This window comes from Eleutherodactylus coqui, chromosome 10, assembly GCF_035609145.1.
Source record: "Eleutherodactylus coqui strain aEleCoq1 chromosome 10, aEleCoq1.hap1, whole genome shotgun sequence".
NCBI classification, from domain to species: domain Eukaryota; kingdom Metazoa; phylum Chordata; class Amphibia; order Anura; family Eleutherodactylidae; genus Eleutherodactylus; species Eleutherodactylus coqui.
The window spans coordinates 64,671,475-64,686,021 of record NC_089846.1 but is presented as its reverse complement, the minus strand read 5'-3'; the positions used below and the strand labels follow the sequence as shown (position 1 = coordinate 64,686,021).

Here is a 14,547-nt window from a genome sequence, read left to right as displayed (position 1 = left end):
TCCCCACACATCTCACACACACACACACACACACACACACACACACACACACACACACAGCTATGCTACATGGTGCATCCATTATGATACACACACACACACACACACACACACACACACACACAGCTATGCTACATGGTGCATCCATTATGATACACACACACACACACACACACAGCTATGCTACATGGTACATCCATTATGATCCCCACACATCACACACACACACAGCTGTGCTACGTGGTACATCCATTATGATCCACACACACACACACACACACACACACACACCTGTGCTACGTGGTACATCCATTATGATCCACACACACACACACACACAGCTGTCCTACGTGGTACATCCATTATGATCCACACACACACAGCTGTGCTACGTGGTACATCCATTATGATCCCCACACATCACACACACACACAGCTATGCTACGTGGTACATCCATTATGATCCCCACACATCACACACACACACAGCTGTGCTACGTGGTACATCCATTATGATCCCCACACATCACACACACACACAGCTATGCTACGTGGTACATCCATTATGATCCCCACACATCACACACACACACAGCTATGCTACGTGGTACATCCATTATGATCCCCACACATCACACACACACACAGCTATGCTACGTGGTACATCCATTATGATCCCCACACATCACACACACACACACACACACACCTGTGCTACGTGGTACATCCATTATGATCCCCACACATCACACACACACACACACAGCTATGCTACGTGGTACATCCATTATGATCCCCACAGATCACACACACACACAGCTATGCTACATGGTACATCCATTATGATCCCCACAGATCACACACACACACAGCTATGCTACGTGGTACATCCATTATGATCCCCACACATCACACACACACACAGCTATGCTACGTGGTACATCCATTATGATCCCCACAAATCACACACACACACAGCTATGCTACGTGGTACATCCATTATGATTCCCACAAATCACACACACACAGCTATGCTATGCTACGTGGTACATCCATTATGATCCCCACAAATCACACACACACAGCTATGCTACATGGTACATCCATTATGATCCCCACACATCACACACACACAGCTATGCTACGTGGTACATCCATTATGATCCCCACACATCACACACACACACACAGCTATGCTACATGGTACATCCATTATGATCCCTACACACACACACACACACACACACACACACGCTACATCCATTATGATCCCCACACATCACACACACACACACAGCTATGCTACGTGGTACATCCATTATGATCCCCACACATCACACACACACACACAGCTGTGCTACGTGGTACATCCATTATGATCCCCACACATGACACACACACACAGCTGTGCTACGTGATACATCCATAATGATCCCCACACATCACACACACACACAGCTGTGCTACGTGGTACATCCATAATGATCCCCACACATCACACACACAGCTGTGCTACGTGGTACATCCATAATGATCCCCACACATCACACACACACAGCTGTGCTACGTGGTACATCCATAATGATCCCCACACATCACACACACACAGCTGTCCTACGTGGTACATCCATAATGATCCCCACACATCACACACACACACACACAGCTGTGCTACGTGGTACATCCATTATGATCCCCACACATCACACACACAGCTGTGCTACGTGGTGCAGCCATTATGATCCCCACACATCACACACACAGCTGTGCTACGTGGTACAGCCATTATGTTCCCCACACATCACACACACACAGCTGTGCTATGTGGTACAGCCATTATGATCCCCACACATCACACACACACAGCGGTGCTACGTGGTACAGCCATTATGATCCCCACACATCGCACACACAAACACAGCTGTGCTACGTGGTACATCCATTATGATCCCCACACATCACACACACACACAGCTGTGCTACGTGGTACATCCATTATGATCCCCACACATCACACACACACACAGCTATGCTACGTGGTACATCCATTATGATCCCCACACATCACACACACACACAGCTGTGTTACGTGGTACAGCCATTATGATCCCCACACATCACACACACACACAGCTGTGCTACGTGGTACAGCCATTATGATCCCCACACATCTCACACACGGCTCTACTACATCCATCCTGATTGCACATTACACACATACACATTGGTCTCAGGATAGTCCACAGAAGTCTGATAGGATCGAATCCCAACTCTGATGCCTGAATCCATCTTCAGTTTTGGCCCCTGGTGTGGTGAATGCAGTGGCTAGGGGTCTTTGAGAGCTATAGGATAGAGTGGAGCACATCTGAAATAACCGTTTTTGTTGCAACACATTTAGGTTTTCACAGGGTGGGAATGCTGCGAAAAATCCACCACACTTACAGTTCTACGTGGTATGGAAACGTTCTGCACAGAAGCCATAGCAGAATGGGTATACAGCGCGGATGTTACATTTGCAGCATGTCAAATTTGTTGCCTTATTTTCAGTGCAGATCAGTAATGGACTTCGGTGGATTTAAAGGGGTATTGTCCTCTCTGAGAACGACCCCATCCTGCCTCTCCGTGTACGCCGGCTGTTGTGATCGGGGTGCAAGAGGTCGCCGGGTTTATGGAAGCAGCTGAACACCCCGTGCTACACTGTTGCTGTATCTTATCTGTCTAAGTGGTCGGAACAACTAGGCCTTACTGTTACACTTGTTAAAGGGGCGTATACTGCATTCTGACACTGGCAGCACTGATTGGACACTGCAGGGACACGCCCCCAACTGGCAACACCCCATTGTCAATGTATTTATACATTTCTAGGCGGAATGAGGACTGGCACAGAGAATTTGCAATCAGTTCTGCTTCCTAAGGGCTTGTTCACACGGGCGTAAGCACATTTCCGCTGTGCAAATACGCTGCTGTTTGTGACACTGAAAATCACTTCTGCCCGCTCCAGCGTGATGTGTGCAAACGCACTGTGTATTTACACACACAAAAGAACACACACACTCGCATTCATTTTGTGCACATATGTGCAGAAATACGCAGTTTTTCTGTGTATGTTCGCATTTACGCACACCCATTGATTTCATTGTGCTCTTGCAGTGCCTAAATATGCACAAAAATGGTTTATACCAGGTTTTTTGTTGTTGTTTTTAAGTTTTTTTTTACGTGTTTACGCAAATATGCTCATATGAATGAAATCAATGGATTCTATTTTGCTGTGCAAGTACGCTTGTGTGAACGATTCCTAAGGCTGCTACTATTACACAATCACTAGCGCTCCAGTTCTCCTAAAATTTGCACAGGTGCAGCCTGGGAATTACCACTATTACAGATTGTTAATCGCAGTGTGATGCAGAAAAAAAAAATTACTCATTTGTATGACCCCCCCCCCCCCTCTCCTTCCCCAATGCAGAAATCTTACGTGATTTTCTCAGCCTCGTGAAAACAGGCCCATGTAGATTGGCGAATGTTTGGCAAGCGATGCCTGACACTTGTCCCCGCACATCCTCGCTCTCATGCTGCTGCATAAACAGTAGTGAACGGCCGCTATGTTAAGTCAATGGAGAGGGGCAGGGGAGAGAAATCTCCTGCAGCATCCCCGCCACCCTGCTTGCCACCACTAGCTCCCGTGCAGGAGCAAGGACACACACGGACAAGTGTTGGGCATCATTTGCCCAACATTCGTCCTGTCTAAATAGGCCTTAAGGCTGCATTCACATTTGGGGGTTTTTTTTGGTTTTTTTTTTACTGCATTTGTGAGCCACAGCAAAAAACTCATCAAATAGCCGCATGTGGATTTAAAAATCGCATGCTTTATTTATTTTTAATATTACATGCAGTTTATTGCTGCTGTTCACAAATGCAGCTAAAAAATGCCATGTGAACGCAGCCGACATAATATAGCGCCTCCCTATTCTGCAGCGATCTACAGATTTCCGTCACTCACATTAGTCTGTCAGCCCCATCCCCATGTCGCTCACAATCTGAGTTCATCTATGAGTATGTCTATGGAGTTTTTGGGAGGGAACTGCAGAACCTCACACAGACCGGGACGTGTCGGGAGAGGCGAAGGCTCCTCTTTAATAATGGCGCCATAACTGGCTTCAGGAATTTGACACCAGGATGAGATTAATGTGTCACGTGTTTTTCTCTTTAGCCCAGAATGTGACTGTGGAAGATGTCATCACGTCGTATACGCAGGCCTGCCAGAAACTGAACTGCAAACAGATTCCTAAACTTATCCGGCAGCTTCAGGTAAAGTTGGATGTATAGCAAATCGGCCATGATTACCTTATTGGCACCAAAGAGATGGACTTGATCCTGCAAAGTGTATAGAAAGGAGAAATGGAGGTTTCCAATGGAGACTATAGAACTGGAGTACAGTTGGTCTTATATGTAATCGGGACTTCCAATTTTACCTAACTGGAAATGTCGGGGATGAAAGAAGGATGGGGCATATTGTATTTTTACATGCCCCATCCTTTGTTCCTGCAGAAGAGGAGCTGCTACTAGAGGGGTCTGTCAGCTGCTTCTCCCCATTGAAGTAAACATGCACTCTTGGTTGAGCCTCACATGGAGTCAGGAGCAATAGCTGTCCACCAAACAAGTGTTCGACCGACAGTCCTCTCATGTATGGCCATCTTAACCACTTGTATACCACTGAGGCAGCTTGTACATTGCAGCAGTACACACTTAATTCTTCAGCAGCGTTTGTCTGTGGCAGTTGATGTGTAAATGACCACAGATACTGCATGGAGCTGCTGAGCCCTGTGATTCCTGCTGCATGGTATAGCAGCAGTCACAGGTAAGACACAATAGGATAGCACTACTGCATTAACCACTTAGATGCTGCAGCCAATAGTCAGCTCTGCATCTTAGTGGTTAGACTGAGGGAGCCTCTTTCCCTGTGACTCCATCAATGCAATATGTTCGTGGGGAGACACTGGGTTACAATGACTGTCTGGAGACTAAGAAAGACCCCAAATCTGCGATGGCTCATTCGACTGCGCCAATTTATTACCAACCGACAATAAGGCCATATTACTTTGGTGCACTGAGTATATCAAAGCATTATATAAACAATCAGCAAATCATGTTGAAAAGTACATCCAAAACTCTGTGTTAAAAAACATTACAGATATGAATATATGACTTGTCCTGCAAAAATCAAGCCCACATGTGGCTACATCATTGGAAAAAAGTTACGGTGCCATTTTTGTTTTTATAGTGCAATGTGCCGCTGTTTTTGGTTTCCTTATAATTGTAGTGACCCACACAATAACCGTGACGTGTTATTCTTACTACATGGTAAACTGCATCAATTTCAGATGTCAATCAAATTTAAAAGGGGGTCGTCCCAAGATAGGTAATCAGTTTGATCAGTGGAGGGTTTCACCACTGAGGCCCCCAATGGTCAGACCTTTAGCACCTATCCCGTGACTGGGGTTTGTCTCCCACCCATGCAGTGAGAAGGAGATGGGATGGAGCGGTGGTTTTGCATGTCTGGTGCAGTTCCATTCAGCCTCAGTCCGGCTGATGGAGATAGCTGAGTGCTTTACTTGGCTTTTGCCATCCGCCCCATTGATATGAATCGAACAGCACATAGTTTACCACCTCACCATTCAGTCTGCTGTCACTGTGGGTGGGCACAGCAAGCCTGTAGTGACAGGAGAGGGGCACAAGCCACTCTCTCTCGGGATTAGTGGAGTTGAAAGCCCCGCCATCAGACTTTTGTCACCTATACCTATAGATGGGTGATCAGTCTTGGGAATACATCTCTAAGGCCCAGTGTTGGATCCAATGCTTTGCTGCCGTGTAGAGCATTTCTAATTGTGGGTTGCTCTGTGTCTTGCAGGATCTGACTGATCTTTCAGGGAGGGTTGACAGCCTGGACCTCAAGGGTAAGACAAGACGTGTTCTGTGGCCTCCTGGAACCATCTCTGACTGCAGTCCTATTGCCAGCCATCTGTCGTCCACTTCCTACTAACTTACCAAATGTTAGGTAGTAAGAATTATGGGACAGATAGGAGTGTGACTCCAGGATCAGTCTACATAAGGTTTCTTTGTGGTCTGTTACCATGGAAACATATTGGTCAGCACAGGAGCTGTAGACGTGCAACTAAATAGTGTCCCATTCATGTGAATGGGAATCGGCACTGATATTTATTTATTTTTCCTGCTTGTGGATTTGAGATCTTTGTGAAGGAAAAAAAAAACCAAATGTCACTTCTTGATATAAATTCTGTACATGGGTTTTTCATAATGAACTAAGCTAAATCTGCATGCTCACGCATCTGTGGAGGCCGAGTGTGCTAAGCCGCAGGTTTCTGTTGTGGTTTGAGGCGTATCCATATCAGGAAAAAATCTGGCATGGATCTGCCTCCTATAGTCATGTGACTATGAGGTTATAACGCCATTATATATTATGTTTCTCTGACAAAACAACCATTTTCAATTGGATTGATTAAAAAATGGTTCCACATATTACTGATACCTGATTTGGCCTCCTGCTGTTCTTCTGATTTTTTTTTTTCTCTAAATGTCCTCCTGATGCGTCCAGTGCTGATGGTCACACATGCTCAGTCAGACTGCCTGGATCGCTTTGTGCACTCCTTTTAACTTTTTAGTCACGAGACAACCCTTTTTAAGAATATTTTACAAAGTTGTTTCCAAGAACAAGGGTTAAGAATAAAAGTGCTTATTTCATTATCTAATTCTATCCCAAGACCAAAGGGGTTCAGGGAATATTATCTGAACTTGTTCTTGATCTGCCATTTTTGATCCAAAATTTTAATGATCAAAGATGGCTGCGGTTTTCTATCTAGGTACTGCACATTACGCTTTGCTCTGACTCACGTACTGGCCAATCGGAGAGCAAGCATAGGTCTAACACTACCAAACCACTATGGGGATTATGTATTCTGCAGATTTTTTTAGCCGTTATGGATGACCAAAAATGGGACCCAAAACTGGCAGATCGGAAGGACGATGGAAAGCAACCCCCCTCCTTTTCTCCCGGTCCTGAAACACCATTTTGCATTTTGTCTTGAAACAGGAGGGTCACTTTAACTGTTAAAGGGAACCTGTCATAATTTATGAGGCTATTAAGCTGCCTACACCTATACAACACTGAAGTAGTGCTCATTTTGATACTTACTTTGCCTATTTTATTGATTAAAACATACCTGGAAAAATTACCATATATACTCGAGTATAAGCCTAGTTTTTTTTATGCTGAAAAAGCCCCCCTCGGCTTATACTCGAGTCAGGTAAAAAAAAACAACAAAAAACCTGCAATACTCGCCTCCTAGTCTGTGTCCTCGTCATGATGGTCTCCCTGGCGGTGCAGCAAACTGCTTGAGAATTCTCCCCGCTGTCATCTCCTGCTCAGCTTTGAATTCCCCCGCCATCGCCGCTGTGTAGGTAAGCGCTGTGATTGGATCGATCATTCACAGCCATTCAGTGGATGACATCACTGAATGACTGTAATTGGTTTATCGAGCACTGGCTCTGATTGGCTGGCGCTCGATCCAATCACAGCGCTAACTGTAGGGAAATTGAAAACTGAGTCAGGGAGACGACAGTGGGGAGAATTCTCAAGCAGCTTGCCGCACTACCAGGGAGACCATCGCGTCGGGTACACAGACGCTGGCTGGGAGGTGAGTATTGCAATTTTCTTTACCTAGTATATACTCTAGTATAGCCCGGCTTATACTCGAGTCAATCAGTTTTACCAGTTTTTTGTGGTAAGACTTTGTCTTGGCTTATACTCAGGTCGGCTAATACTCGAGTATATACGGTACGTTTTTTTATTTATTTATTTTTAAGCATTTTCTGTGCTGTATGCTATTTCCCACTAAGGGGGCTGGACCGACTCCTATTAGAGTACGCCCCATAACCTTATCTTATCTTGAGATCGCGGCCCGCGCATGCACATATTACACTGAATTTGCCCACAAAAGGGTCACATAAACTGCACAAGCGCCAGGCGGCGATCTCCACATCGGAGTACGTTATGCGGTGTGCTCTGAGAGCGGAGTCGGCTGTAGCGCATGGAAGATTTGAATCGCCCTGTGGATGATATCTTGCACATCGCCCATATCACGCTGGTGGAGAGTAGCAGCATTGTGGGTGCAAAGACAGTCCGGACTACTTTTGTCAGAATTGGTATCTGGCGCACAAAATGTTTTAAGACTTCTTTTTCCAGGTATGATTTAATCAGTAAATATAACAAACGAAGCTTTTCAGAATGAACACCACTTCAAAACAAAACTAAATGCCTACACCCGTACAACATTGTTTTGTTTTTAGAAGCCACATCATGGGTTGTTTGGTATTGCATCTCAGTCCCATTCATGTGAATGGCACTAATCTGCAGTGCCAGATTCAACCCATGGACAAGTGTGGCGCTGTTTTCTGCTGCCAGACAACCCCTTGAAACATGTTATGTTCTCCAATTCGATGTTGTTGAAAAAAGCAAACTTGTTTTCTGTAGGAGAGAAATTGGACCACAAGGCCTGCGAGGCGTTGGAGGAAATCTTTAAACGGGTGCAGTTCAAAATGGTGGATTTGGAGCAGACCAGCCTGGACGAGGACGTAAGTTGTTAGGAATCATGCTGTGAATGGAAAGTAGGGGGTTTGACCACTGGGTGGGGATCCAGAGATCTGTAGAAGTTTTGGGGGTCTTTGTCAGTCCTGATTGAAATGTATGGATGAGCATGATCGGATCATGGATGACCATATCGGGAATACTTGTTCCTTACCATTTCTGTGGCCATTCTGGCTATATGAAAACAAATAGGCCTCCAGCCGTATCATTCCTTCTCTCTTTGTACAGGGCGCCTCTGCTTTGTTTGACATGATTGAGTATTATGAGTCAGCGACACATCTCAACATCTCCTTCAACAAGCACATTGGCACTCGGGGTTGGCAGGCCGCTGCTCATATGATGCGTAAGGTAATGTTAGCCCCATCATGTGACAGTTTCTTCTCTAAGGCTGCTGTCCTGGCTTCAGGAGCATTTCTTTTCTTATGCTAGAATTGTACTTTCAGTAGTTTCATTGTATTATTCTGTTCCAAGAAAATGTACGGTTTATATTTTATAGCTCAATAACTGTATGTAAGTATTGTCTATTATAGGAATAGTGCCACCTAGTGTCCGCTGTGATGTGCACAAACCTCTTTACTTACACTATCTTACCAAAAGTAATTGGATAGCTGAGGAAGAATCAAACGTAGTATTTATTTCCATGTGTTAATATTAGTGGGGCTCCTTTGGCCCTAATGATATCGGATGCTCTATGACATACTTTCTACTAACATCTGATACACTTCAGCTGGTATTTCCCTCTATTCATCCTGCAAACATCTGGCGAATTCTGTCAAAAACTATGGACGCCTTTCACATTTCCTGACCCAACGTTCCAGTTTGTCCCAGAAATATTCAGTAAGGTTCAGGTTGGGACTCTGTGCAGCCGGTCCAATCATGGAACATCCATAGCCTCAAACCAATGTAAAACAGTGCTGGACATGTGACAAGACACATTGTCTTGTTAGACGTATTGCTAACCATTCCCAGAGTATTGCCACATTGTCAGCAGAATATTATCTAGAATGTCAGCTCCACCTCCCTGTTCATGGTTCTTGTAACTACAACCAGTGGGGTGAGACCATGCCACGTATAACCTCTCCAGACCATAAAGAAACCCCCACCGTACATAACACAACACTCTTGGGCAAAAGGCGTTCCCCAGGCTCCTCCGCACCCAGGTACCGCCATCTAATTTGAAGTTGGAGTAGCGTGATTCGTCACTCCATTGAGCATTCTTCCATTGCTCAACTGCCCAACAATTACTTTCCTGGCACCATTGTGGATAGTCGATGCTTTGTGCTTCCTGATGTTCGACTTGTGTGTAGTGGCATAATCCATATATCCAATGGCATGCAGTTCCCATCACAAGCTATGGCTGACACCTCCAAGGGTCTGCATATTGTGTAGCATGTGAAACAATTCCATTCTACTAAGAGGGGGGGTCCAAATACTTTTGGTAGGATAGTATACAAATATATTGAAGCAGTAACTATAAGTATGACGTTTTTGTTTCTGCACAGACAAATTGCCTGCAGTATTTGGATGCTCGAAATACTCCCCTGCTGGACCACTCCGCACCATTTGTGGCTCGGGCCCTCCGCATCAGCAGCAGCTTAACTGTCCTTCACCTTGAAAACAGCAGTCTCTCTGGAAGACCCCTGATGTTGCTGGGTGAGTCATTAATCTATAGTTAGAGGGCCTGCTCCTCATAATGTTCTCCTTCCAAACCCTTGGCCCACAAGCGCCACATGGCTTTGGTTACTGGTGAAGCAAATGCATTTGGTTACTACAGCTTGTTGGAGTGATCCTATAGATTGAGCATTTCTCTATAACATGCACTAAATGTTCTACAATTTGTAATGTACTTTAACCCCTTGAGTGGCAGGTTTCCTACCACCCTGTCGTGCCCACCAGGGCAGGTTTTTTAAAATGGTCTAATCATTGAATTTCAACTAATTTTGCAGTTGCGTCTCAAGAGCCATAACTTTTTCATTTTTCCATTGACACAGCCATATAAGGGCTTGTTTTTTGCGGGACAAGTTGTGATTTTTTTAAACGGGGGAGGAAAAAAAGAAATGGGGGAAAAAAGAAAAAAAGGGGCCATGTCATTAAGGGGTTAAATAATGTATTAACTTCCTTCTCTGGGTCATTACGACGCACACGGATACCACATGTGTGATTGTATTTTTGATTTTTTACAAAGTAAAGGGAGACAAGTGTTTTTTTTTTTTTAAATTTTTTAACTTTTTTTTTTTTTATTTTTTTTTAATTTTTTGTCCCTTTAGGGGACTTCCACAGGGACCCATCAGGACCCCTGATCACATTCCGGGGGTCCGATGGTGACAGCCCTTTACATGCTGCAGTGACAACCCTTTACATGCTGCAGTCACATAGACTGCAGCATGTAAAGGGTTAACACAGCAGAGATCGGAGGTTTTCTCTGATCTCTGCTGTAAGAGCTAGTACCTATCTGTCCTCTGACAGCTAACAACCAGCTCTCCCTGCCACAGAGACAGTCGGCTTGGTTCTGACAAGCCGATGGTCTCTATGGCAACTTGTAAACAAAGCAGGACATTGCCGACATGTCGGCAATATCTTCTGCTGGTTTTTCAAAGCCCTTGCACTGCTCTGTGTGGGTCTGTGCAGGCAGAGCACACTGTCACAGCCTGTGGCATTGTGCTCTGCAGCTCCCATAGTGATACATAGCCCGGAAATCTTCCGGGCTATGTTGCTATGAGCAGTGGAGCTCGTCCCCGGAAATTTTCCGGGCGTGCCACTCAAGGGGTTAAGGCACCTGATCTGAGATCTTGAGTACCAGCTCTGCTTGGGTGGGCAGTTTAGTACCTGCACTTCCCCATACAATTTACTACTGGATTCACACCCTAAGGAATCTGCAGTAAACCCGGATGTATTAATATCTTGACTTTCAACATAACTACTAAGTTTAAATACTTACATTAATTAGACTTTTTAATATTTACAACTTGTTCTAAAATATTTCTGTCTTCTGCAAGTGAAGAATCTGCAGGTAAAGTCCACACCTGTCTGTGAGAGGGGAACCCACCCCAATACCTGCTTTGGGTGTTCTTGTAATATTGAGCATATCTGCGGGTTTTCTGTTGGCTTCACACAGAATAACTATTGTTCAATTAGTCGGGTTGATGTAAACATGCCACCAACCACGTGACGAGTGAGAATTCATTCAGTTGTCACTAAAGGCTGGTTTACACGGGCCGATGATGGCTCAAAAAACAGTTTGAGTGACAGCTTTGAGCGATCATTTTGCATAAACTTTTAAGTAGCTACTCAGCTACTTAAGAGCAATTAAGTGTGCAAATGAAGCCTTCGCTGAAAGCAGCTAATAGTCCAAGGGCTTTTATCTGCATTCAAATCCTTTGTTTACTAGGCCTAAACAATGCTATCAGCACTCCCCATGGAGAACTGCTGATAAGGCTGAAGGACGACTTTTAGGTTGGACTGAATTTAACGATCAGCTAGCAGTGCCCAAAAAGCGCAAATTTAGACGCAACGATTATCGCTAAAATGCGATATTTTTTAACCAATAATCGTCTGGCCTAAATGTGCCTTAACTGCTTCATTTCAGCTCTCCTTAAAGTAGTCGCTGGTTGATTGTCTGGTGTAAACAGTTAATCTTTTGTCTTTCAATGACTAGTCAACAACTTTGCTGGGAGGTGTACACTTCAGCAACTTCAAACATGGCTAGCAATTGCTCTGTTTAACAGCACATAAACAGTCGTTAGTATGCTAATAACTCGCTGTAGCAACTATTTTCAGTAACTATTCAGGTGATAGTTGTCCTGTGTAAACCTACCCCCGCCTCTGGCTTCAGCAGTAAATACCGTCCATAGCAAGCTATGGAAAAGTGATTCATGCTGCCTGAGCGGAAACTGCAATTGGTTTCCGCTCGGGGGAGCAAAAATCACAGCATGCTCCATTTTTGCGTGTATCTCGCAATCAGTGAAAGCCGCCCGATCCGCGGCCCTTCCACAATTGTCCTAGCTAGACGATGAAGTGGGAACAGCAGAAGTTTAAAAAAATTCTGTACTGCACATGTCCGACGGTGGGCCGCGCAGACTATCTGCATTACAGGTGAAGAGAAAAGAAAGCCGGTATGCGTGGACGCCGCTGCTGCTGCCAGGGACTGATTCTGCATGCACAAGCCGACCTGCCTATATGCAAGGGGCCTTAATGAGTTAATTTGAACCACAGCATTTTCATATCAGTAGACCAATCTACTAAATAAAGATATCAACAGCAGCTTCCATCATGAAGAGGACATTTTTCTACCTAATCAGGTAGACCGATAGCTGGGGTGTGCTCACATGTAGCTGATTTGCTGTAGATTTTAGTTAGTGAAAAATCCACACCAAATTCATACCTTTTGAAATGGGTTCACAGCAGGCTTCACACCTTCAATTGAAAGTGCCCCTCTAGTTTCAAGATAAAATTCTGTCTTGATACCAGAGGGGGGAGTAGATGTCCTACAGTTCTCATCTGCCAGTTCTGAGCCCTGTTTTGGCCATCGGAGATGGCTGATACAATCTTCAGACTACGTATCCCCACAGTGCATTGGTAGAGTTGAACTATTTATATGCTATACCTGCTCTCTGATTGGCCAGAGCAGCTCCTGTGATCAGTGCTTGGCCGATCATAGCAGTGTGCATTAGGTAGTTAGAAAACTGCTGCAGCCATCTTGGACAGCTGAAAACAGGGGCCGTAACTAGTGGCTAAGAACTACAAGTAATGTACCTTTCTCTTCCGGGACGGAATTTTGTCCTAAAATCACACTAGATCCCTTGAAGAAGTGAAGTCTGCTGCAGATCCATGCCCTCTTACAGGTAAATTGAAATGAGAATCTACATGGATTACCACTACCCAGATTCTACGGCGTTAAAAAGGCTGAGGGAAGCTGGCCAGTGATGAAGTGGCCCAGTGTTTGCTTAGTAAGCCAGCCCACACTGCGGATAGCAGAGGCTGAGCTACTAAGCCCGAACCATTCATAGCACATAAATGACATCCGTATGTCGATTCGCAGGAACTGCTTCCCAGCGAGGATGTACATTTACGTGTTGGGGTGGGAAGGGGTTAAACGGGTTATACTGGATTAGTAAAATATGGCTGCTTTTTTTCCGCAAAACCAGCAGCATTCCTGTCCACAGATTGTATGCTGTACTAAGACCTTCACTTTAATGGAGCTGAGTTGTAATACCAGCCGTAACCTCTGGACAGGTGGGATGCTGTTTCTGGCAGAAAGCAACTAAGGTATCGGGAGCAAGTGATGTTTGTTGCCTTGCAGAATGAAACTATTTGCTTTTTGTCCTCCAGAAGTCCAGCTTGCATGATTAACATTGTTCCTGATTTTTCCACATCAGCCACTGCTTTAAAGATGAACATAGTATTACGGGAGCTGTACCTCGCTGACAACCGTCTGAACAGCTTACAAGACTCGGCCCAACTGGGAAATGTATTAAAGTTCAACAGCTGTATACAGATCCTAGACTTGCGGAACAACCACATCATGGACTCCGGTGAGTGATGTTCTGCCTGTCGCCAAGGTAATCAGATTAGGGCTTTTTTCTGCAAGGAGCTTTTCCCAGTGGTCGCCTCTGACAGATGCCACTGTATAGGCATGCAATGACCTTTGTCACCTGTAGGTTCCTATGTAGAGATGAGCGAGTATACTTGCTAAAGGCAATTGCTCGAGCGAGCATTGCCTTTAGCGAGTACCTGCCCGCTCGAGACTGAAGGTTCAGGTGCCGGCGGCGGGCAGGGAGCTGCGGGGAGATCTCTCTCTCTCTCCCTTTCTCCCCCCGCTCCCTCCTGCTGACTGCCGCTACTCACTGCTCCCCCGCGCTGGCACCCGAACCTTCAGTCTCGAGCGGGGG

The 14,547-nt window shown here is 45.2% G+C and overlaps 1 protein-coding gene across 1 annotated transcript in view; it reads left to right on the top strand.

Annotated features, from left to right (window-relative positions):
* Positions 1–14,547, top strand: part of PPP1R37 (protein phosphatase 1 regulatory subunit 37) — a 46,996-nt gene that overhangs the window by 16,184 nt on the left and 16,265 nt on the right. Inside the window, exons 3-8 of the mRNA XM_066581167.1 lie at positions 4,208–4,305; positions 5,906–5,951; positions 8,546–8,646; positions 8,888–9,007; positions 10,162–10,312; positions 14,035–14,190. Coding sequence (XP_066437264.1) covers positions 4,208–4,305; positions 5,906–5,951; positions 8,546–8,646; positions 8,888–9,007; positions 10,162–10,312; positions 14,035–14,190 — 672 coding nt within the window. The remainder of the gene's footprint in view (positions 1–4,207; positions 4,306–5,905; positions 5,952–8,545; positions 8,647–8,887; positions 9,008–10,161; positions 10,313–14,034; positions 14,191–14,547) is intronic.